The 24,979-nt window shown below is 38.3% G+C and overlaps 1 protein-coding gene across 4 annotated transcripts in view; it reads right to left on the bottom strand.

Annotated features, from left to right (window-relative positions):
* Positions 1-1,351: 1,351 nt before the first annotated feature.
* EFNA5 (ephrin A5) overlaps positions 1,352-24,979 on the bottom strand; it is a 207,558-nt gene continuing 183,930 nt past the window's right edge. For 2 of the 4 annotated variants that reach the window (NM_205184.3, NM_001397573.1), the window contains exons 3-5: positions 10,985-11,050; positions 10,504-10,584; positions 1,352-5,622 (exon numbers count right to left, since the gene is read on the bottom strand). In NM_205184.3, the coding sequence (NP_990515.2) occupies positions 5,501-5,622; positions 10,504-10,584; positions 10,985-11,050 (269 nt within the window). In that variant the 3' untranslated portion in view covers positions 1,352-5,500. The remainder of the gene's footprint in view (positions 5,623-10,503; positions 10,585-10,984; positions 11,051-24,979) is intronic. The other 2 variants (NM_001397572.1, NM_001397574.1) reach the window with 1 other exon arrangement.

The raw sequence follows: 24,979 nt of genomic DNA, 5'->3' as shown, positions 1-24,979 counted from the left end.
CTTAGTGGTATGATGCCTGCCTGAATATTCCTAAGAATGCCCTCAGAGGTACTCTGTGAGCAGAATTATTCTGAGGAAGGAAAGATGAGAGAGCACAAAGACCTATTGTTCATGCTAATGCCAAAAAATGAAATCAAATACCATTCTCAGCAAAAGCAGAGTGTCTTCTGAGCAAAGGCCATTAAGTGTGTCAGGCTGCAGGATATTTTCTGGACATGGCTATTATGTTAAGACATACTGAACACGTGTCACTTATAACCGTGCCCTGGTTATAACATCACAGCTCCAGAGGAAAAAAGACTGGTGCATCTATTCTTTGTATGAAATACTTACACACACTTTTACTCTCACCGAGCTGTCACTTCTCATCTATAAAGAAGGTTAGAATAAGTTATAATTAGTACTTACTGCTCTGTCAACTAATTAGATGTAATAAAAAGCTTTTGGTGAGTTTAATGCTAACAAGTTATAATTACAGTGAATTTCTGAATGCAGGGTGCATGTATTATGGGTTTCGGTATGTGTCCCCCACCTTCTGTGACCTAGATTCTCAGGTTAAACCACTGTATCTATCACATGACTAGTGAAAAGGTACTGCCAAGGACACACATTTCAGACCTAAATACAAATCATGCCCAGTCCAGTCTTGCACATTTTTGAGGCGCTACATCAGCCCCAGGGAGTACAGATGAAAGGAAGAAGAAATATCCAGCACCAGCACTTCATTCCTTCTAGAAGAACCATTGCTCAGACTCTCCCATCCGTGAAGCTCCTGCCACCCTCAGCCCTTTTCCTCCCTTTTGTAACTAACAGTAAGATTTCAAACCACTTCCAGCTGCATCAGTCAGAGGGGAGTACAGGGTAGACAGGCACCATGTGCACTGTGTGCACACACCTGGGGCTGGCTCTGTTCCTCAGGAAGCAAGAGTTAGGCCATGAAAACAACTGTAACTCAGAAGAGCGAGGAATACTGCATTGTAGGCCCAGAGCACGCCAAAAGTAACAGTGGAAACCAAGTAATGCTCCAGACTTGGTTGGCATAGTTCCTTATTCTCCTAAGTATTTGGAAGAGCTATGAACACACACACACACACACACACACACACACACACACACACACACACACACACACACCACACACAAAAGTGAAGAGCACAGCTGCCAATATTTAGATCAGCCAGCATGTAGGTAGTTACAGCTCAGTCAGCCATTGTGCCCACTGCATTCTTCACACTTTCCCACTCATACTCCTCATTGCTTTCCGTTGCCCACAAAAATGGAAGATAGGTACAAACAGCCCCCAAAATAAAGACATAATTAAATGAACAAAAATATAGCCTAAGAGAACCAATTAAAATGATGAAAATCTTTAATTTTATTTAAGTATAATTGTACGGACACGTGTATATACAAATACAGATCTTATGGGGCAGGGTTTTTTTTTGTTCACTTTTTTTTGTTTGTTTTGTTTTTTGTTTTTTTTTTTTTTACATTTTCTTTTAGGTTCATATAATGTAAGCATTTCAAAAACAGCACTCAATGAATAAGTGCAAAGAAACTGCAAAGCAGGGCAGTACAAGCACAGGACCACACTGAGCTGGACTTTCATACCCAGATGCATACACAATGAGTGGCTTCAATGGGGGTGTCAAGAGTAAGCATGGAAAGCGGATTTCGCAGACTCATGGGTAACCTCCAACATGCCAGCATCTATTAAACTGTACAGACAATGGCAGCAAGCCTATTGTAGGGAGATTTGTCTCACATCCGAGAAGCTCGAGGGCAAATGCATGGGAAAAACTCAGTGATGCCAGGCCAGAAACAGATCTGCCCATTCACAGCTCCAAATTAAAAAAGGAGGGGGGTGGGAGACGAGGAAGGGCAGTAAAAGGATAGAGAAGTGTGGAGGTTTGTACAGTAAAACCGGTGATTACAAAATCCAAGTGTAATGAAAGGAGGGGAAGAGTTAACACCCTCTTCTAAATCTCTTAAAGTGACTGAGCCACTGGTCTCACAAGGCAATGGATAAAATTCAGTTTTGAGGGGTAAGGGTTGGAATCAACAGGTATAAATACAACCATTTTCCTTCCATAATTATATAGGAAAGGAAACAATCTACTCATCTACTCTCAATACCTCCCAAATTTGTTTCTAGTTGTTTTGGAACCAAGTACGTACATATCACACATGACACTGGCAAGATCCTTTCCGGAAAAAAACCAAACCAAACCAAAACAAAAACCTATTCATGGAAAGAAAATCAGAAGGAATAAAGGAAAAAAAAAACCCAAAAACCTAAACAACAACAAAAACCAAATAAACAGAAGAGTTGTTATATCCCCAAAGCAATTTTAGAAACAAACATGATACAGAAGAACAAAACCTAACACAGAAACCATGGGGCTCCAACATTAGACCTTTAAACACTGAGGACAAAACACTGATCACCAAAAGTCATGTTTTCCAGGTCTTGACAATGTGAAGACTTGCAATAGATGAACGATTTCCAAAGATGAGTCCTGTATGCTGCAGTGTCATGGCCACTTGTCTCTCAGTTCTCAGCCATGATCACACTTGATGCTTCAAAGCTCTGTCTTGTAATCAATGCATGATTTTAATATCCTGAAAGTCTATTGTTCTCACTTACAAAAGACATAAGAATCAAATTAATACTTTATTATCAAACACTATATACAACAGAGGTTGCTAATAATACAGAATTTAAAGAACATAGCTTTAAGTTTTACTTGTCTTTCCTTCGCCATCCAAGTAAGTACAGTACAAAACAATATTCTAAACTAACACGAAATGTTACCTTGCCTATTAAAGGATACACAGTATCCACTAAACTGACTGATCCCTATTTTCCCTGCTTCGCATCGCAATGGCCTTGGCAGCCAGGAGTGCAGGTCATGGGGGTAAGTAAGCCACACAGGCTGGGAGAATCAGTCCCTTGGGCTTGAGAAGGGGCAGGTGGAGGGGAGCAGAAATCTCTTAGCAGTTGGCAACAACATTTGCATTCAGAGCCTCCAGAGATTTGCATCCCAACACAAAACCCACCAGCGCTTACTGCTATGACTGGAATTGCCTGATGCCACCATGTGCCAAACTGACAAATGTCTTGTGGTCTTCTGGCCACCCCTGGCAGCACAGGGATCTGCTCTGCAGCTGGGTCACCCACGCTGTCCCTCATCCACCCAGCTGGGCCCTGTAATAATATGAAGGGCTGAACTCCACGCACAACAGTACAAATGAAAAGCGTCTGCTGTGGACAAGCGTACATCTCAAACTCTGACGTCATTTAGAGACATAGGATGAAAAATGAAGTCACCGTTTCTACACAAGATTGGCACTGCTGCTATAGCTGCCTGCAATTGCTATGAATCATTTTAATATGATTACTATCATGCAGTATTAGCTGTACTCCAGTTAATAATCCATTTGATAAGGCGCATTTTTGATTAACCTCACCTCATCCTCTTTACTTGCTACCTGAAGGAATGCTAAAAGTGTGCTTAACAAGCACATCCAAGTTAAAGAGCAAAAAAGTACCAGCTAGACCGTAATGGGTTGGTGACTTACCTCACTGTTTAGACTCTATGTCTTTGTTCTGTGCACTTAACAACAGAGGAAATTTCCTACATTCCTACTGTAAGCAAAGGCCCTGCAACAACAACCTTGTTGTATGATATCAGGCAAGCCCAGATTGTGGTTAAGCATGCATAAAACCTTAAAAATCTTAAATTTATTTCGCCTTTTTCTTCTTTACTGAACAGTGGGCTGCTTACAACTTTTGTAAAGTTTTTCTTCATTAGAAAAGAAAAAAATTGCTCACAAAATATTGCCCATTATTTGTACCACTCGGTTTTGTTATGACAGAGGTTTTCTTTAGAATTAATACAGAAACCCCCTGTTTAGTCTGAATGCATTTCATATTTTGTTTCACATTTAACATAATTATCACAGCTTTTGTTTAGAAACATTTTGTTTCAGTCTTTGCCTGATATTTCCCTGATTATGCTTAGCAGTTCAAATTTCATGGTAGCTCAGACAAAAAATAAAACCCCAACTCTTGCACTTCCTGGCAAATGATTTTTCCAAGTTCTAACTTTGCCAAGGCTCAGATTCCCTAAACAGAGTCACTCCCAATTCCATCAAACAAGACAGTACCACTTCCTACTTGCATCAAGGGTTACCACTTTTCTCACATGTTTAAATAGGACAAGCATATATACTCACTCTCAGCATAAAGTATATCTAAATAATGTATTTTCTATTCTAGTGGATTTTTAAAAAAATATTTTGTTAAGTCTTTGGGAGCCCATCTAGTTTATCTCTGGCTGATAAACACATTTCCTCTACTCTTCAAACTGTGCTGGAAGGGGAAAAGACAAAAAATCAACACTTGAATTCATATTCCACACTTCTTTTCTTTCCCCCCACCAAACAATGCTACTAGACTGTCCTGGCTTCTGCTACTTGTGGTTTATTCCCATGACTGAGGAACTTGCAGGAGAGACAAATCAAGAGCACACTGGAGATCTTGTGTTCCAAATATGATTCCTCTGGACAATGATGTTCTCTTTTAGCATGTATTAACACCCAGAGCATCTAAGGTTCTCAGCTACTAAGTCAGCGCTGGGGAAGGTCACTTTATTCTCAAAAGTGCCTCTGCATTTCAAGAAAAAAAATTTAGCACCACGGTGATTTCTTTTAAAATAAAATAACCCGGTGTGCATTATCCCCTTAAAACGAAATAACAGAGGCACTCACACCCCCAGTGAAGTTTCCTAAATCTGACCTTGCCTGCTGTGTGCCAACATTTCTAAATACTAACCTCTTTCTCTCACCAAAGACAGCATTTCTACTTGTGAGCAAAAAAGGTGTTTCAGGACACTCCTATAAGAAACATCATCTTTCCCTTTCAGAAGCCTGCTCATTTAGAACTCCCGAAGGAAATGGTGTTATATCTGCTCTTAATATTTCCCCTCCAGTCCTGACATGGTGACACGATGCCCTGCATGATCATCAAACAGTGCTAAATGAGAAGGCATAAATATTGTATTGGAGAGAAAAACTCTCCCAGGCTTTCATTCAGTTTGCTTATCCTCCACCGACTGTATTTGCCACTACTCTTCCTTGTCTACATTCGGATGACACAGTGAGCTAACAGAGGTGACTTGTAAAAGGAGAATGCAGAGGAAAATAAGAATCACTAGTGTCACTATTATAGTTTGGCATTTTCATTTGGAGTCCTTTTATTTGTATGGAGGGGTTCAGAAAGTCACAGGGTAGGTAGGGATGGGTGCTGAAGCTAGTTATCCCCTTCAAATTTTTGCTGAGTTCAGGCTAAAAGGGAGAAGAAAAGGGAAAAGGGAAAAATAACGATTTGACATCTGCAAAAACAATAAAGTCCCTTTCTTGGGATGAGCAGTTAGGTGGATCTTTGATGTTCCAAGACCCTGAAATTTTCTGCGACAGGTTGCTGGAGCATACTGTGCTATAATATCAAAAGCATTGCCAGGAGGAACAATAGAGTTGCCAAAAGCCGGATGGGTATCCTCGGTGTCTGTGCCGCGTTCTCACCACGGGATGGCTCGGCTGACTCATGTACGGTATCATCTGTTCAAATAGAAAGCATACATTCCAATGAGATTTTGCATCCTTAATAAACTCTCACTGAGCCGACAACTGTAAGTAGATTTCAGTGCCTTTATGAAATAGGGCAATGAACCTTGTGCTGTCATTGACTTTCACAACCGTGTAATACCTCATTATGTAACCAACTTGGGGCCAAGTCCTGCATTTCTTACTGGCAAAAATCCCACTGAAGACCAGAGCAGCAGAAAGTAGGTCTGACTGCAGCAGACTGAGGAATGAAAGATTCCTCCTCTAATAAAACACGGTAGCTTCAGCTCTGGATGGCTCATTAGATAGCAATGTCAATAGTGAGAAAGCTAAATAAAAACACCTGATTTTCAGAAGGGCTTGAGGAAGAGTTGCACGTGCTCAGATTTAATTTAGAAGTTAATCCCCTTACTGAGTTACGGATTTCAGCTTCTGAATTGGAAATGGCAGCCTGTAAGTGCAAGCATTTATTCCACTTTCCACTGAAATATACTGCATTTTGGGGTATGCAGGGGATGAGACAAATCTGTCTCTCTTGAGACGGAATTCCAAAGGCTAAGGCAGTCTCTGATTTTCGAACACACTTCCCAAACTCTCATAGGTGGCAGATTACTTTTTACAGTAGACAAAGTACAGAATGAGATATGTGCTTATAAAACTAACAGAAACAAATCAAACAAACAAAAACAGCTGAGTTGTGAAAACACGCTTACTCATTAGTGGAAGAAGAGAGTATAGTGGAAAATACTTAATGTATGATAGTGAATGAAGATCTGTTTAATTTTTTTTCTAATTAAGAATCAGCGTTATAGACACAACTTGTATAATCAAAAATATAAGTTAAGTCAGATTCAACTCCAGGGCACCACACGTAGGTGTGCTGCTTTTCTTTGCAAAATCCTCCATATCCACATCTATCTAATTTAAATATTTTAAGAGCAATCTGTCTGAGGCTTGCCATAAAAAGCCAGCTTTGAGTTTGAATTTTCCTAGTACTAAATGAACAAATAATCTGAACCATTTTAGGAAGTGTGAAGTGACCTCAAAATGCATTCACAAGCTATTTTAGGGTGCCTAAGTTTCCAGGAAAATTAACAGTATCTCACTACTTAGTGTAATAAGCTTCCCCATCTTAAGAGAAGTGTTGACATACCTATGATATATCTGTCTCGTAGCTCCCATCTCAACAGACTGTACTGCCAGGATTACACTGGGTGAGAGCTGCGCAACTCCAATTAAAGGCAGTAAGGAAAGAGGGAGCCACATCACCAGGATCACCACACGGCACTGCTATAGAGCCTCTCATGCTACTTAGCTTTAGTTAGGGACAGGCTCCCTTCACACTCTTGACACCAAGCACCAAAGCAAAGTAGAGAGCTTTGCAGTATTTGGACTAACAGGCTCTTCAGCCTCGGGCCAGTTTCATTGGGGGATGTACAATAAACTGGATTAACAACCTGTCACATTTGGCTCAGCACTGATGCTACAGTTGCATCAGGCTTATGAACACTTCCTCAGTGCTTTTAAGGCAAAAGTGTGAAAGGCAAGCACTGATCAATTGTGAACATGTTCACATTTGCAAGAAAGAGACAATTAAATGTTTAGAAAGGGCTATTTAAAACCACTAGTTCGTGGTTGTCAGAACCAAAGGCTGTTCTGTATTTCACCTGTTACACTCTTGTGCTGTGGGGGCACTGCAATGACTGTACAATACTTCACAGGAGAAGCTTCTCAATTAAAACATACTCTAAGAAGGCACATGAAAAGGTATTCATGCCCTACTGTCAGCTCTATATCCTTTCATATATGTTGAGTCAGCTCTGCACAGTTTGGAAGCATACTCATCACTGATGAACTAAAACTACAAGGGAGAAAGATGTGAACTGTCTTCTGCTTCCTGCATCATTGATAGAGTTGCAAGAAAGTCTGAATTTGCAGCACAGAGTGATAACAGTTTTGTCCTAATTACATCCATGAGTCAGTACTAAAACACAATTGGGTAGAACTAGTGTAAAGCAGCAATAAATTCTAATTTTCTTTGATTCTCAGCTACTGGCACAACTGGAACACTGACTACAGCTTAAAATAAATAAATAAATAAAATCAACCCAAAAGACCTAACTAAAAAGATTAATTATTATACTAAAAATACAGAGATCTTCTAAGATGCCATTTTTATAAAGCCATTTGTCTCAAGAGAATTCATTTTCATGTAACATTAAGGGACTACTTTCAAGAAATCATTTGGGCTTTCTGTTAGTGCAATCCCAAGGCCTCTTTGCACTCATACATTAGAGCACACGTTTCATCTGCGGTTCTCAAAATCACTTTACAAAAATGATTTTCCTTGGGGTGCAGAGCTGTAATACTGCACAGTCCTTAGTGCTTAAGGGGAAGGTCTGGGTTTATTTTAACCACTGAAGACAAGTCACAAATATGACAAAATTGATGAGTAAAATCTGGAAGGTCACTGCTAAAGGCTGGGAATGCTAGCAGTAATTAGAAAAAATTAATTTGACAGCCATGAATTTTCCAGATCACATAACTTTACATCACATGCTTCAGGTATAATTTTTCCAGTTATGCACAGCTGCAACTTTTGTTCTAGGGACAAGAGGAGAATATAGGCATGGGCCCAATTTCTTCAGTGGTTTCTGAAAGAAGAGTGATCTGTACAAATCAGCCTTCTACAGATTTCTGAACAAAACCAGTGAAAGTAGAGAGGTTCAAAAATAACACAAATGTTTTTTTTAATTTTTTCAGAAGATTGGTAGCAGTAAATAATTAGCTGAACATGATCCTGCTGCTTCCCAATTCTCCGGTACACTGTGGGAGTAGACAGTGGCAGGCTAGAGGAGAGCACACAAGTGGAAGGTTTGCTCCAGAGGCATGTGGATTAATATACGGTACACATCACATGCAATGAGATTCACCAAGGCAGGAGCAAGTCTAACAATCCAATAACAGGAAATACTGATAGCAGATAGCAGATCTGGGAATGGTAGATCATCCAATGGAGACTGGTCCAAATAATAATTCAAATAAACTGATGGAAGGAGTGTTACGAGCATAGGAGTGGCAAATTTTTGGTACTTGGAAGTGTTTAGAACAGAAACATTCTCTTTAAGGCTATTATTCTCCATAACAACACAAACAATATTTCACCTCAGACTTCGGGATTCTCCTTGTAGGAATTTGGTTTGCTGTTCTGTCTGCTGCATTCTAACGGTATGTTTCTATGATGTTGCCAGCAAGATATAGCCACTCAAGAGAAAGTGAGCAGTACTGCTGAAAAGAATATTCACTACTGTCATGCATTTATTACTTAGGTGACCTCTTTTGCAAACCAGTACCAGAAGGGATACACCTGAATTAGCTCATGTTCACCAAATCACAAAGTGCAAAGGAGCACACTGAGTTTCTAGATTCACGGGTTACCCAGAGATAGGAGATGATCATCCTAATGCTTCCTGTAGAAGGTGATTACTTCTAACAGAAGTGCAAATGCATCTCTACTGTAAATGTACTTTCCTTGAAATAGAGATCTGCTTAGAAAACATCCTTGATTCTCAAAACCAACATTTTTAGGACAGTTCTGAAAATTCCATTTAAGAAACAATGATCAAACAATAGAGCATTCAAATTGGATAACTTTTGGAAGTCTTATTAATACTTTTGCCTAAATAATAGCTTTTAGGTGAAGGATCAGCAAATAATAAAGGGGAAAACACCAGTAAGTTGGTTCACATGAAAGGGATAGTGCCTTCTCAATAACATAAGAGAAAAAAAAATAGGTGGGTAATCTGATCTTCAGGGAATTTACTACATGAGTATCACTGGTGTATTTTTTTGCGTGTGTGTGTGGTGTAATTTGTTTATTTAACTGTTCATTTTAATTATTGAGGTTTGAATATAGCAATGTGTGAACAGCATGTTACACATAGAACAAGCAGGTAAGCGCTACTGTAAATACTTGTTTTACATACCCACCTAATTTTAATGTCATGAGCCATCCCATTGAAGTTGATGAGATTATTCACACCCCTAGAATTAAACATGCTCCTATCTGTCATAGACTTGAGTCACACAACCATACACATGCACTTCCCACACAGAGCCACACAGCTTGATCGTGAAGGATAACACAACTTTGCCCTGGGCAGATAAGGGGCTTTATAAAAGCAAGCATTACTCTTATTATTAAAGGCAGTGTTTTAGGGAAATATAAATAAATAAATAAATCAACCAACCAACCAACCAAAAAAAAAAAACAAAAAAAAAAACACCAAGCAAATAAAATCCCCCAGATTCATATCCAGGGTATGAATTCATATATAACAGCATGTGCGTGTGTTTACATATGCAAAAACAATACTCACCCTAAACAAATATATATACAGATGTATATAATTTTAATGGACTGATTTCTTACTTAAACACTAGCTCTGTCAGCTGCATGCCTGTGTCATGCACTAGCATTAAATAAGGAGTGGTTCTTTGAACGTCTGTTGGTACCACAAAGCAAATGAAGCATGCCCACTGACTTTAAGACATTTGGCCCAGTTAGTACCATGAGTGGTCTGTCAACATGCTGGGTGTTTGGCTTGGATAGACAAGTGACTTCAGGATACTGGTGAAAATTTTATTTTGGCACACGCTATATTTTATTAAGCTACATCAACCAAGAAAGCAACACTTTTCCTCCCTTGCATTAGATAAGGAGACATGAAATATACCACACATGATATTAGCACTGCTAGAAACAAGCAAAAGCAATTATACCATGCAAAGCATGCAGAGAGTAGAAGAAAAGAAGTACTCAAGCACCAGAGGGATACACACATTTGTTAAAAGAGATTCTCTAAGCATACTAACCTGCTGGTTCTAATGAATTTTCTACTTTGTCGTTAACATCGAAAACACGATCATGAACACCTATAGTTTTCATACAGCTGTCTATAACAAAAATAGAGATAACAGCCAAATATGTTAGTGAGAAACCCTTAAACTCCGCACTTCTGTTTTTTTTCCATCTTTTTTTCTCTCTATTTACTGTATATAATTAAGCATATTTATGTTTTATAGTCTATGGCACTTATTCAAATGCCAGTCTTCCATTGGTACAACAGTTTAAGAAACAACAAGTTAGCAACTGCCATGAAATTAAAACAAAGCTTCATGAAAAATGATAAGGAAATACCATGAAAACAGTAACACAAATGCTGCTGTACAGAACAGATACACAAGGCTTAACCATAAAAAAAGAAAAAAAAAAAGATTTACTGCTATTAACCAGACCACACAGTAAAGCATGCACTACAAAGCCACCCTTGAAAGCTTATTCTAAGGAACTTACTTGCTGGTCGCACAAAGACCTTAAGCTTTAGACAGGATCTCCTTCCATTATCTGGGATCGCAGAAGCTGTAAATGAAGAAAAATGAGAGAGAAGTGGAAGAGTAAGAGAAAATGCATATGATCCTTTGTCCTACAGTCAAACATCCCTTATCATCCTTTCATTCGAAGAGCTGGCTACATTTCAGCCTCTGCATGTAAGTATTTCAAGTGTGTAAAGTAGCCAGATAAGACAAAGGCAGTGAGAGAACTGCAGATTTTATTCTAATCCCTTTTTCGATTATTTTTCATGAAAGAAGTGAAGTAAATGATATTCACAATGTTTCATTATCTCCTTTCACCTTTTCACACCTTTTCCTCGGGAGATAATTTAATATGGTTTCTGCTGTAACGCATGTGTCCACTTTGAAAAATTACACTTGAGAATAATTAAGATCACTTACAATAAAGCTAGTCCTGAAATGGCAGGACATAGACTTCAGCAACTCAAAAAGGAATGAAGGAAAACTGACAAAATGGTGCTGAAGTTGACGATGTTAAAAATATAAACATGGACCTACTTCCACTAAAGTAAAAATGCACACCATTAAATACATCTATTAAATTCCACCGCAAAACCAGACTCTGTATTCTTCCACTATGTGTGCCTTTGTTGAGAAAATCTCTATTTTGTTTCAGTCAAAATATGATTCCCTGTGTTAACAAACATTCTCAAATCAGCTTATTCTTTATTTCTCTCCTCCCCCATTTTTACCATTCAAAGTATCTCTTTGGAAGAACACTTACTGTATGAGGAGCTAAAAAAAAAGGGGGGGGGGGGGGAGGGAACAACACATTTACCACTACACAAAAGCTCACACATATAATATTACCATCGCCACCTACTATTTCCCAGGAACCACTGCTGCTGTGAAAACTTCTTTTTGGGACATACACTTGCCTTAAAAGACCTAATCACAGGCAAACATAACAAGCTACTTGACTTGGGCATGCAAATTTTTGCTTGTGAAAGACCATCTTTAGATACATTATTTTGGCCTTGTAAAACCTTCAAAAGCTATACCAGAAAACACTGCCTGAAGCACCTGAAGTTATTTTTATTTCATTGCATAGTCTCTTCCACCAAATAAGAAGCCAGACATGGGGGCACAAGAAGTTGCTTTTTACAGAAGACTGAAATTATTGGAAGCTGTCTGGATTTATGAAAGATGATTGGGCCAATAAGATGTTTGTCTTGTTTATTGCTGTTTCATCCATTTTTATTTTTTTCTTATTACATTTCACTGACAAATAGCTGAAATCATTTACATAAAGACATATGAACACACACTCTTTGTCTACATGCCAAACTCACGCTTGAAGGGCTTCTCAAATAACTTAAAATGAATTCCCTTAGACTTTGATGATGTGTTTCCAAGGCAGGCATCAGCTTTTTCCTACCAAGAAGAACTAGCAAATTCAGTAGGAACGCAAATAAAAGGAGCACAGTAAGAGTCAAATAGAGCTAATGCTTTTGTTCTGCACCTGTTGGGAAGTGCTTGAAAAATTGTTTCCTTCTTTTAATCAAAAGACAAAAGTGTCTAGAAATGATGCTCCCCCCTTCAAAATGACAAGCGGTTAAGAAGTGTTAACAGCTGGCTTTGCTGTAGGCTCTTACTAAATCAAAGTCAGAAAAACTCCCTCTACTGACATTTACAGTAACTGGTGTGTTATTTAGGGCACAATATTTGAACTCTGTGGTTACACTCAGGAAATTGTGTCCTTTCCATGGCCCTCACTGAGTATATGCAACTGGCTAAATGCTTCGCTCAGACTAAACAGGCACTTGCTGATTTCTCAAAAGATAAGTATTCTATTATTACCATATTACTAACATAAAGGTGGAAACGACACTTCCAGCATTAGTCAAAACAGAAAGTATGCAGTAATTTTAGCACAAACAGCTCTTCTTGCTCAGAATTCCAGAAGTGCATCAGGATCCACATTTATACAAAGGCACGTTTTAGCTTCGATGTTTACATGCTGCCACTTACATCCACAAAATAGACACGTTTGGGCTCATTGGTGTTTATTATAACATGTTGTGAGCACTAGCACCAACTAGCTACAATAGCTAGGATCAAATAATAGTCCATCTAGAAGAAAGAAAATAAATGCTATATATAAAGTTTACATGTGTATGCAATATTTGTACATACTTAAGAGTGAACAAGAGCTGGTGATTAGCCATGTTCTATGGGAGAAAATTTCAAAATCTGCCCTCTGCGTAAACTTCCTTCTGCCATTCCTTACATAGCTTTGCCTAGAATGTGCTGTATCACGAACTGCAGTCCTATGGCAATCCCATCAGCTGCATTTAATTCATCATCCTTAAACTGATGCACTTTTAGTGCTAAGTATGATAATGTGCTTTTTTCTTCTGTTAGGAAATTATGTACTCTAAGTGATTTATGAAAAATGGTAAGTAATAAAACCAGAAAGATTCCTCTTCAGCCACAGTGTTTTACTCCTTCAGAGGGAATAATAATAATTAAGACAGAAAGAATTAAGAGACATCCTGTTCTGCTCTCACATCTGCCTCAGTGACCAAGAACAAGATGATGAAGAGATACAGTGCAACCTCTTCAGCCTTCCTGAGAAATTTAAGACCTGTTTGCCAAGCTGGGTGACTGCAATACTTTTTTATTTCTTCCCTTCTCTTTTTCATCTTAAAACAAAAACACTGACAATTTGTAGTATTTCCCGAAAGTCCACATGTATCACTCACAGAGCAGAGTCAGGTTTGCTAATGTCATCAATCCTGCACTCTTACACATTGCAGTTTGTCAGTATTGTTCTGTTCTCTTCTCTGTTTTGTTTATTCTGCAATATTTTCACCACTGTCCTATGAAAACCCTGACTCTTAGATTATGGCATCCAATTTATATTGCCAACAGCTAGGGTTTTTTTTTTTTCTTCCTCTTTCAGCAACAAGCTCAATACCTTTTTTTTTTTTTTCTGAATTTTAGGCACATCACACTTGCACTCTACTAAGGAAAGCCGAGAGTGCTCATTAAATCTGTTTTTTTTTTCATAGCTAATGCCTTGAAGTTTAAACACAAGTTGAAGTATAAAGTCCTATTCTTCTACATAAAAGTAGCTTTAACAACAAACTTTTGCTAAAGAGCACAAAACTCCCAATCAGGGTGACCCACTAGCCAACATTCTGATCAACAACTACAGAGGAATTACCAAATGACCAAAACAACACATAGGAAGCTACACATATTAGCATATTACTGAAAAAAAAACACAAATGTATTTTTTTTTTTCTGGAGAAAAAAGAAAGTAATGATGCAGCTAGGATCTCACAAAAACTGATGCTTTAAAAGAAAATTCAGGGATCAGTTCAAACTGAAAAATTTAAGTCTTTACTTCTAAGGTCAGGCCTATTAGTATTAGTGGAATGTTCAGTGGTTTTAAGGTGTTTCACTTTCTAAGAATGATGGGTTTCCAATGCAATGGAGTCTGGAAAATTCCCTACAACTCTTGCATGCTTTCAAGAGTGAAATATTTCTGAATGCTGTAAAGGAGGAAGAAACAACCCTTTGCCTGCTGGGGTCTGTTAAAGGTCTTTCCCAGCTAAACTTCTTGCTGCTGTTGTTATATTCCATTGAAATTAGCTATGCTATAAGAAAATGTCCTTTCTTCACCTGTACAAAAAGAAATTTCATTCTCCTCTCTGCACAAAACCAAGTTAGCCTCTAAGGCTTTGGCATAAGGCTTTTCTATTTGTCCCTCTTAAAGGTGATATTAGCTATAAAATAGAGGCCAGCTCTGAGAGTAAGAAATCTCTGACGCTAATGGAAACTGTCCCAGGTAACATTTTCTCTTTCAAAAATTGAAATTCTTAAGGAAAAAAAAAAAAAAAGGCAAATGAAATTTGAAATTTTGCTGCACAACAAAAAGAATCCTTTGAGAAAAGATCCCTTATAAGGAGCAGAAGAGGTTATATCTTCTTTTCTTGATGAATGATATAAGAATTGAAAAGGTCTGGCTAGTTTAGTTTGTGTCAGTAAGAGTGACAAAAGAAAAACAGAAGAACTCTGCAGTGTTGCTAGTTCCTATGATTTCATTCTAATTCCTATGATGTTCCACTGCCTCCATCCTGCCCCTAACAGCAACTCCATGAGTATCTCCTGGGTCTGCCTTATCACATTTTACACTTCACGATTACACACAGTCTTGGATAGAAGAAGTGCACAGTAAAAATCTCTCAGAAATCAAAAGATATGTGAAAGCATCTCAGTAATTGTAAACATTTCATGATTTAGAAAAAATTCAAGTCATGATCTCTGTATTCTTGTGATGAAAATTCTATATTCATCAGTTAAACTAGAAAATAATACATAGACTGTAGTACAGCACATAGGACTAGAGCCAAGCTGAAACCAAAAATGGCAGTAAATGATAAATTAGAATAGAAAATTTCTTTTCTCTGAACTGGCTACCATTTTTATACCCTGTAAGGAAAGGGAGTGAAGAAAATTATTCCCGCCTCATCTAGAGCCAAACCATAAATATTTCAGTATTTGTTAGCTATATTTAAATGTGAAAAAAAAAAATATCTGTCTTCCTTCATCCCACTCACTCCCAAGCAGTTTTCTGCTACAAAACACAAGGAACAACACTAATATATTAGATATAAATAAAAAATTAAGTCCTCCTCAGGCCAATAAAGCTTAGCAGCTATTCTATAACTACCAGAGACCCATAGACAGAAAACAAAAAGCAATATACGTAGAAAAGTGTTGGTTGTTTTTTTCCTGGCAATAGATTTTCAGTGAAATTGTTACGTCAAACTGTAAAATACCTTTAAAGCAATCATCAAGAAATGACCCAATCAGGTTACAAAGTAGGCTAAATTTTAGTATAGTTTAATTTAATTTTGTTAATCCAGTTTTGGGCCCCTCGCTGCGAGAAAGTTATCAAGGCCATGGAGCCTGTTCAAAGAAGGGCAACAAAGCTGGTGAGAGGTCTGGAGCACAGGCCTTATGAGGAGCGGCTGAAGGAGCTGGGATTGTTCAGTCTGGAGAAGAGGAGGCTCAGGGAAGGCCTTTTTGCTCTCTATAACTACCTGAAGAGAGGTTGTAGTGAGCTGGGGGTCGGCCTCTTCTCTCGTGTGATTAGTGAGAGGACTAGAGGGAACGCCCTCAAGCTGTGCCAGGGAAGGTTCAGGCTGGATGTTAGGAAATATTACTACTCTGAAAGGGTGCTCAGGCACTGGAATGGGCTGTGCACGGAGGTGGTGGAGTCATCAACCCTGAAGGTGTTCAAGGAGCATTTGGATGTTGTGTTGAGGGACATGGTTTAGTGAGAATTATTGGTGATGGGTGGATGGTTGGACTGGGTGATCCTGTGGGGTCTTTTCCAACCTTGGTGATTCTATGATTCTATTTAAAAAGTAAACACACAAAAAAAGAAAAGGTGTGAAAATTTTACAAGTAACATGGTTATCAGTACCTGCTAGTCGTGTGACAAATAATAGGTATCTTTCTTGAGACAGCTGGTAGTTTGGCTGACACCAATCTCAGGCTCACTTCCTACCTGACGAGCAAGTTACGTGGATGCCACATATGAAAAGTGTCTCAACCATCCTATTTACTGATTTTCACATTTAATCAGCAGTTTTCTCTGCTTGCCCCCTCATTCCTTCATAGCTTTCTAATTATAACATTGCACCTTTTACCGAAATGCAAGTGCTGATATAAAAAATTAATTCATGAGTGCAATTCAAATCCTCATTTAACATTACAAATATATTTAATATTCAAGCCACAACCCGCTGTGGGCCCTATTAGACAGCAAAACTGGAACCATTCAGTGTACAAATAATACTTCATTTATCTAAGTCACTCAGATGGCACCTTCATTTCAGTACAGAGGTTATGCTGGCAAAGGAGTATAATTTCTCTCACTATTTTGTTTTTCACGTTTCAATTACCAGTTCACTTGGAATGTTCTTTGAAGGATTATAAACCAGTGCCTGTGAAAAACTGTGGAGATAAGCCCGTTCATTTCTCTCTATATTTTTGAAAGCTGTGATTTCTGTCAGTTTCTCCTTAAGTGAATGTTTTCTTTATTCTATTCTCTCCTAAGACAGCCAGTAAACTGGGTTGGTCCGCTTGTAGAGAAGACTTGAGAGATCTCACTGAAATCTCTCCTCAGTTCCTTGCAGATGGACTCCTAGCAGCATCATCTGTGTGCTATACAAATTCCTAACAGTGATATGCGCTTCCAAACCACAAGCACCAAACAGAAATATCAGTGAAGTTGACAAAGTATTAATTTTGAGCTTTTCCCCAGCGCACTAAAAGAGATTCCATATGCATGCAGCTAGACCAGACACTTAACACTGACTGCCCTATCAAAAGGATTGCACTTGCAGCTTTTGTCATCACCAGGAAGAGAGGACCTGCAACAACCCCATAGATAGGACTCTGTCTGCTGTAAAGCAGAAACTCATGTTTATGCAGCCCTTCCGCTCTCTTTGTCTAGTATACTACAGACAATCTCCTCAGGAGAAAACATTTACAGCTGTGATATGCCTCCAGCCCTTTAAGGCACAATACCACCCCCATTATTCAAATCCAATATCCATGCAACCTTATATAATCTGCAAATCATAATTCCACCAACTAGCAGTGTTTTAGCATTCAATATCCTGTGTCAGCTACAGAGCTTTAGAAAGTTTTATTTTTAAGAACAGTCATCTGTTCCTTTCTTTGTAAAGAAATGAGTGTGTGTGAGAGCATTAAAAATGCAGTTTTCTATTATGTTTGCCACAGGCAATATTTCTCAATTTGTGCAAGTGAAAAGAAAAAGTAGCCTATTAGTTGTTAGAAGAGCTGAGCCTTTCCCCTGTAGGTTTTCATGTGATTTACCGTACAACACAAATGTATGCAAATTAGCCAGGTAAATGCAGAATTAGTTATTAATATTCTTCTCACTGTGTAGATTGAAAAAAAGTTACAAATTTGCATAAACGGTACAACTGGAAAAGTCAGCTAGAATTTAATGAATCAATAAAACACTCCTTTGTGCACATACATAAAGTCAGATCCATGTGTATGGACAGCAAAGGGGACTTCAAATTTATTAATTGAAAGAGAAGCTATCTGGAAGGATTTACAGATGATATTCTCCCTGTGAGTGCTAAAACTGAAAACCAAGAACAGATAAATAGAAGTGCTATAGAAATCCTGGCATTCACCACTCCACAAGTTTAACTTAAGAAAGGGGTCTCTGCCTATCTGTTCTTCATTCCAACATACTTGCAAAGCTTTGTTCTGATAGTATAAACATGACTTAAGTCTGGGAAAATTTAAATATTCAGCATCCATGACTTACTCATTCAGCAGATGTAACAATCAAACACACTTCATGAGTAAATTATGACTAAATTTATTTGAATATTTGCTACTGCCAAACATCTTGTCTACCATCTCTCTGTATTTAGCCATCATAAAATGAAATTGCAGAAAAATAATTACACAGCATGTTAAAAACTCAGAAATCTCGAGCCGTTGGAGAGAGAATCTCACCTGGAAATAAACCTGATCTAGACTGCCAATAACAATTAGAAAATAAGAAAAAATACCTGCCAGAGAAAATAAATGCATAAGCAAATACAAGGTCATAGCTAATACTTATTGCCTACGGCTGAACAGATGCAAGAGTACTACAATACTAGTGTTTGCAAATGAAATTTTGAAATCAAATGTATTACAAGGGTACATAAATGAACATTTTTGTTTATTCCTTTCTTGCTGCTCAACAGCATCTACAGAAAGTGAAGCTAAGAGCAATCGCGCCACGTTTCTGTACTCATACTTGTGTATGAGTACATACATACATATGCAGGGAGGGACGTTCTGGATTTTATGAAAAAGTACAAATTCCAATGTGTACAGCAATGAAGAAAAAGACCCAGCAAAAGCTATGTGCACAACAAACATGAAATATTGCTTTTATTTTCTAATGTCTTATGATTAATTCACTCTACATTTGCACGAGTGTAGAAATACTGGATTATTATGGCTTAAAACATAAGTGACTATATATTTCAAATGCCCTAAAATTAGCCTAGCAAATGGAAATGACTTGTCAGATAAATACTATTTTAGTGAGTTCTTAGAAGAAAGTAATACATAGTTTCTGTGTTAGCGTTTAATGCTGAATCAACCTTCCCACTGCAACCGCTTAGCCAAGAAGAACATAATTTTTTCTTGTAGTTTATAATCCACTGCAGCTTATATATCTGGTTGAAGGCAGCAAAGACCAAAAGTAAATTTCCCATAAAAGCCACAAAAAAAAACCCAAAAAACAAAACAAAACAAACAAAAAAAACAACAACCAGGCATCAGATCCAGCATGAAAAGAGGTCTAAACCATGAATTTCCAGTTTAATTAAGCGGGTATTAACATTCTACTATAAATTAAACCATCTGGCCAGTATTTTTTCTTTTAGGGGACTTAGCATGGCCTAGCCCGCTATGCATTTCTCAAAAAGGACCCTTAGCTGCTCCAGATTTAATGACAAGACTTCTCTTTCGCTGGCCTGGCTGATGTACTTGAATCAGAATTTTCAGTGCAGAACTTCAGTGAGGCCAAGGCCCAGCCCTTCACAGTCCTGGGTACCAGAGGTGGGCAGAAGCTGAGGGCTCAGACAAGGCAGTCAGCACCAGTTTGCATCCAGTCTAAATGTTTATTACAGCCATACTATTATCTGTCCTACCAAGCTTCAGAGTTCAGTTGAGTTCAGGAAAACACAAAATCATCTCGATGTGGTGCACCCTATATACTTAACAACAGGAGAATAACAAAGCACACATTTCAGCCGCAAAAAAAAACCAAAAAACAAACAAAAAAACCCCACAAACCTGTCTCTGAGCCTCTCCTCTGAACAAAACCCTGGACCAACACAAGAACCTACCTCAGCAATGCTCTAAAAAGACTTCTTTTTTTTTTTTCCCCCCATAAAAGTAGGAACAGTTACATTTGTTTATGAAGTGGGGCAAAGCTGTTATTTAACTCCAGTCCGGGCTTCTTAGTGAATCTGTCTTGCCTATGCCATGTATCTCCTCGTTAAAGAACAATCAAAGTTAGTTGGAAATAAATGAAAGGCATGTCTTACTTTGAATGGACTTTTACTTGCATGTAGCTCCTGTGAAATAAAAGGAAGGAGACCTGAAGAATAGACCATAACTGTTCACGCATTTTCAGGCCTTTCCTATAAGAAAGTTTCTCCTTCATAAATGCAAACTCCTTTACATACAATAAAATAAGGGCTAACTGTTCCACGCTAACACAATATAGATGGCTGATGTCATACTTTTCTACTGCAATAAACCAACACTATTATTAACTGGAATGAAATAAAAAACCCTTGGATCTCATTATTGTTTTCAATGGCATTAACAAAAACAAATACAGTTATTGTACAACATTAAGACTGTATTAGAGTAAATTGCTAATAAAACAAGTTAATACTATCAAATAGAGCACTTAGAGAAAAAGATATCCTCCTCATACTTTTCCTAGGCACTTCTGTGCTTTGATTTTCCCTTGGTATCGCTAGAAATAAAATGTTTTTCTTCAAGCAGGCTATCCATTTTGCTAATTTCCATCTCTAAGAACTAGACATAAGTAAATCCTTTGAAGAGACATTATAGCCTTGTTAGTAATTACCTCCTCTTTTTGATCTTTAAAGCAACATGTTCACCCACATGGAATTTGTGGGTATTGTATCATGTTACTAAACCTCATATACTTTAATGGACTTCATATTACCCATGTCTAGCTTTACCACTGCTGACACTATAATTAAAGCAGAGATGAGCATTCCATTCTATTTCATTTTCATGGGCTTGCCAGCACCTTTAAAATATTTAGAAACATTTCTAGCTTCCCCGTGCTATGCTTGTAAATTCTGACAGTTTATAAAAATAAAGAAGTAATTATGAATGCTGTATTGTGCTAGGAGTGTGACAAGTACAAGGACATGAAGTTTCTTCTGCTGACTCACCTAATCAAAGCAAGAGAATTCTTTGTTTATGTCTTTCTCGTGGATGGGGAAGTGGGGACAGACATAAAGGCAGGAAGACATCTATAAGATGCTGCCTTAGGCTCAAGGGAAATTTAGGAAAAAAAGCACAGACTGTGGGCTGTATTTTGTTGTTATTTAAAATGAAGAGGAACAGTGAGAATAATGCGGGTTTGAACGTGTTTGTGAGCACATGCATGTCTGAAACTATGCAGATGCATTGCTTAGAGAGAATACCATTGCTCAACATCTTTCTGAAGGCCCTTTCCGGTTGGCAAAGGTCTAACAACAGCTTGGCAAAGCCTTCACAAAAAAATGCCTTTATACGCACAGTTGGCTTTTACAGAAATAAATCCAAATTTGAGCAGGATTAAAAACAGATATTAAGTAGAAAAGGTCAAATTTGTAAAGCACATGACAGTCCACTGTAACTCAAGCCTGTTTTTGGCAAATAAATATTCTAAGGGTAGAGATCTTCTGTTTCATTACACCTACTATACAGGGTTCAAAGTTGTGACTGAGTACTAAAAATTAAGAGATGAGAGCACTATATTAATAATAGTTCATCTTTATCAGGTGAACTGACCTTTTGTTCAAATCATACAGAGGGACTACTGAACTCTCACTTACTTAGTTGGCATTCATTGCCACAGGTCACACACATACTCTACAATATGTATTTGAAAAAGTCCACCTACGTGAGTGTTGCAGCTGCCTCATCAAAGAAAGCTTCTTCCTCATCAGGAATAAGAACATCTTACCTATACTGGAAAAGGACTGTAAAGTGTCATAACTATGACTGTGGGAAAGTCTCAAATGCCCATGTGACAGCTAACTTTTCATTTTACTCTGCCACAAATCATTTCCTTCTGAGCTATTTTTTTCTTAAATTAATGTATACCACAGGATGTTTAGCCCTTTTTCCAGTGATCATTCCCAGATGAACTCAAAATTAGATATGTGTGTGTTCATTCTTCCATAAATGGGATTCAAAACCCCATATGGTTTGGAAACCAGCTCCTAAAAGCAGTGAGTACCTCACCAGACTGTTGAGCATTACAGGTACCTCGCAATCTTTTATTTTCCAGACTGCTGCAACATTAGCCCTCTCAGAACAGAAGCATTTCTCCACTGCTCTCCCAGAAAACTCCATGTTTGACACTAAGTCTTCCCAAGCAGACTCTTGTTTCTATTTTTCACCCAATACTTTCTGATCTAACCCAGCACCTCCTCACCACGAGCTTGCTCCTCTACTCTGTACCTGTTAACCAGCTAAGAACTTGCTTAACTCAAGTTGTGAGCAGCTTCAAATGATGCCTCCTACATGCATCTAAGATCATACATACACATAGAAAACATATGGAATAACATGAAACCACTTAGTTGACACCTTCTTCCTGACACTTATTTCACTTTAAAGAGGTGGACAAAACCTCCATCAAATTAACTACTCTTAATCACACAGTATCCATCACTGCTCCACTTAAGTGCCTACTGTAGTATCTCCACAACACTATCAGTAAATACCTCAAGCCTGGTCACACTAAAGCAATTCTGTAAGTAATGAGCACAACCTATCCATTTTCTGTAACCAGGGGGATCTGCTTATATTTGTATCTCAGTCTCTTGATATCCCATGCCAGAAATATCCGTGTTAGATGCAGTTCTGGCACCTGCATATAGCTGCATGCTCCTGCATGCCAAGTTCGTCTTTCCTTCACATTCAGAAGTGGGGTCAGTGTACTGAGTTTCTCCACAGAAGCCTGGATACAATCCCATTTATCTTAGCTAGGAAAAGAGACACTGGAAATGCAGGTATTTATTCCTTAAGTTACTGCTGTGAAACAGTGTTCAAAAAAACTCCCAGCCAAACATAACAGAAAACAACAGTCTGAGACCAAACATCTTGCTTTTGGATTGAGGGAAATCAACAAATCTGCAAATACACGTGAGTTTGACACACATGCCTACAGCTTGCCTGTGCCTCAGGCACTGCACGCCTGGGAGCACGGGGCAATGGGGCCTAGTGCACCCTGCTGGATTTCCAGCCAGGACAAGAGCAAACCCATGTCCATTCCGTATTCTCTTTCCAGGGCTGTACAGAACCAGTACAGAGCCAGTAGCAGAGAAAGATCCTTCCCGTTCTGTGTTAATTTTTAAGATATCTGTGAACTTGCAGTTCACCTTCTAGGGGTCACTGGATAATCTGTTTTTTAGCCAAGTAAGAGTGTTTGTGGTACACTCCCACATTTTTCTGTTCTCCCCTTGTGAAATATCCTGCAGAGACAAGAACATTTTTTTTCCTTAGATCATGCTGGATGTTTTTTTGAAAGCCTACGAGGTGTGTAATCAAAGCTGGCACTGGAGCATCCTAATTACGAAACTCAGCAAGGAACTTTCGCACACATTTTGTGGACTTCAGATTTCCCATTCACAGAACCTTCTTGCTGAGAAAGACAAAATCAAGAAAAAAGTTCAGGAAACAGAAAACAGACCAGCTGTAAATGATTTTTCACTTCTGCCTTTTAAAACCAAGATAAAAAAAAAAAAAGGAAAAAAAGAAAAAGAAAAAACTGACCCTGTATTTGTAACATGTCACTCCATTTTTGTTTGAGAAAACATCCTGAACTCCTCAGGAGGAAGACTGACACAGGGGGCAGAAGGGGGAGATCAAGGTTTATGTTTTTGTTTTGCTTTTTTTCAGAAGAACGTGCATCTTGAAACAGAGCTGTGGAAAAATATCAGGCTTGAAGCACTATCAGTTCTGGCTGCTTTCTGCTGAGCTGAAGTGACCATTTTCAGATACTTTCAATCTGTGGTGAAAAGATCATTACCATGCTACTCCCAGGAAGTCAGTCCTCCTGCAAGTGAGCTTCTTTGTTATGAATATGGAACAGATGGAACCAAATCTATCTGCTCTGTAGGAACAAAAACACTTACAACCTAGCTCTCTCTATTAAAGACTCTACTTAGCTCCTTTATACCACTGGCTTTCTGTGCACTGCTGTGAGGTTTTGACTTTATAGAAAAAGGCACTTCATAAAAGCAATAGTTCTTACTCTTAAACCAAAAGCGGCCTAAGAACAGCAGAAGATGAATGCAGAGTTTAACCCGCATGGCTCCTTGGAGATATGCAAATATTCAATCACTTTTTTTTTTTTTTTAAGCTAGAGAAAGGACGTTTTTTTCCTTTTTTTGAGGAGAAGAAATAGCCATATGTTATGGAGACTGTGCATCAATGGCAGTGAAGCACACAGACGATAAATATGCTACTCATTCTAATGAAGGTTGAAGCTAACTTTGTTATTGCAAGAAAGAACATGGATTTGTTTTCTAATTGTGTCAGCGTGGATCAAGATCACACTCCTGCAAAAAATTCTGTATCAGTCTTTCAAAAATTGACTTTTGGTAGGAGGCAAAAAAAATGAAATGAAATCCCTACCATGAATACAAAGAAGATGTAATGTATCAATTTATTCAGAAATACTGCACGGTAGGCCTATTTCCTAGAACTTCAACAGAAGCTGCATCAATATTACACCAATTAACTCTGCAAATTGAAAATATGCATAAACTGTTGTTGAAACCAATAGGTGTACGTACAGACTCCACTCTTTTGCAGCAGTGAGAAGCAGGAACATCTAGAGTATCTGTCACATCTCTTGCTATCAGAATAATAGTGGATGTTTATTCCTAGCCATGCATGCACACATATACACAGACATTGTTTATATCAACTTTTCACAAAAACCCATGCAGCAGAAGTCAGCAGCCTCCTTTACTTACTATTTAATATGTTAATACATTTACCGTCTGGCTGCCTTTTCTGCAGTAATTGAAAAAAGGATTTCTGTGGCAGGACGCTTTGATTCTGACTAAATCAAGTCTTCAGGCAAATCTTCCCCTGCCAGCAA

The sequence above is a fragment of the Gallus gallus genome, chromosome Z (assembly GCF_016699485.2).
Source record: "Gallus gallus isolate bGalGal1 chromosome Z, bGalGal1.mat.broiler.GRCg7b, whole genome shotgun sequence".
NCBI classification, from domain to species: Eukaryota; Metazoa; Chordata; class Aves; order Galliformes; family Phasianidae; genus Gallus; species Gallus gallus.
Note: the sequence above shows the minus strand (reverse complement) of the source record. Positions and strands in the feature narration are given on the sequence as shown.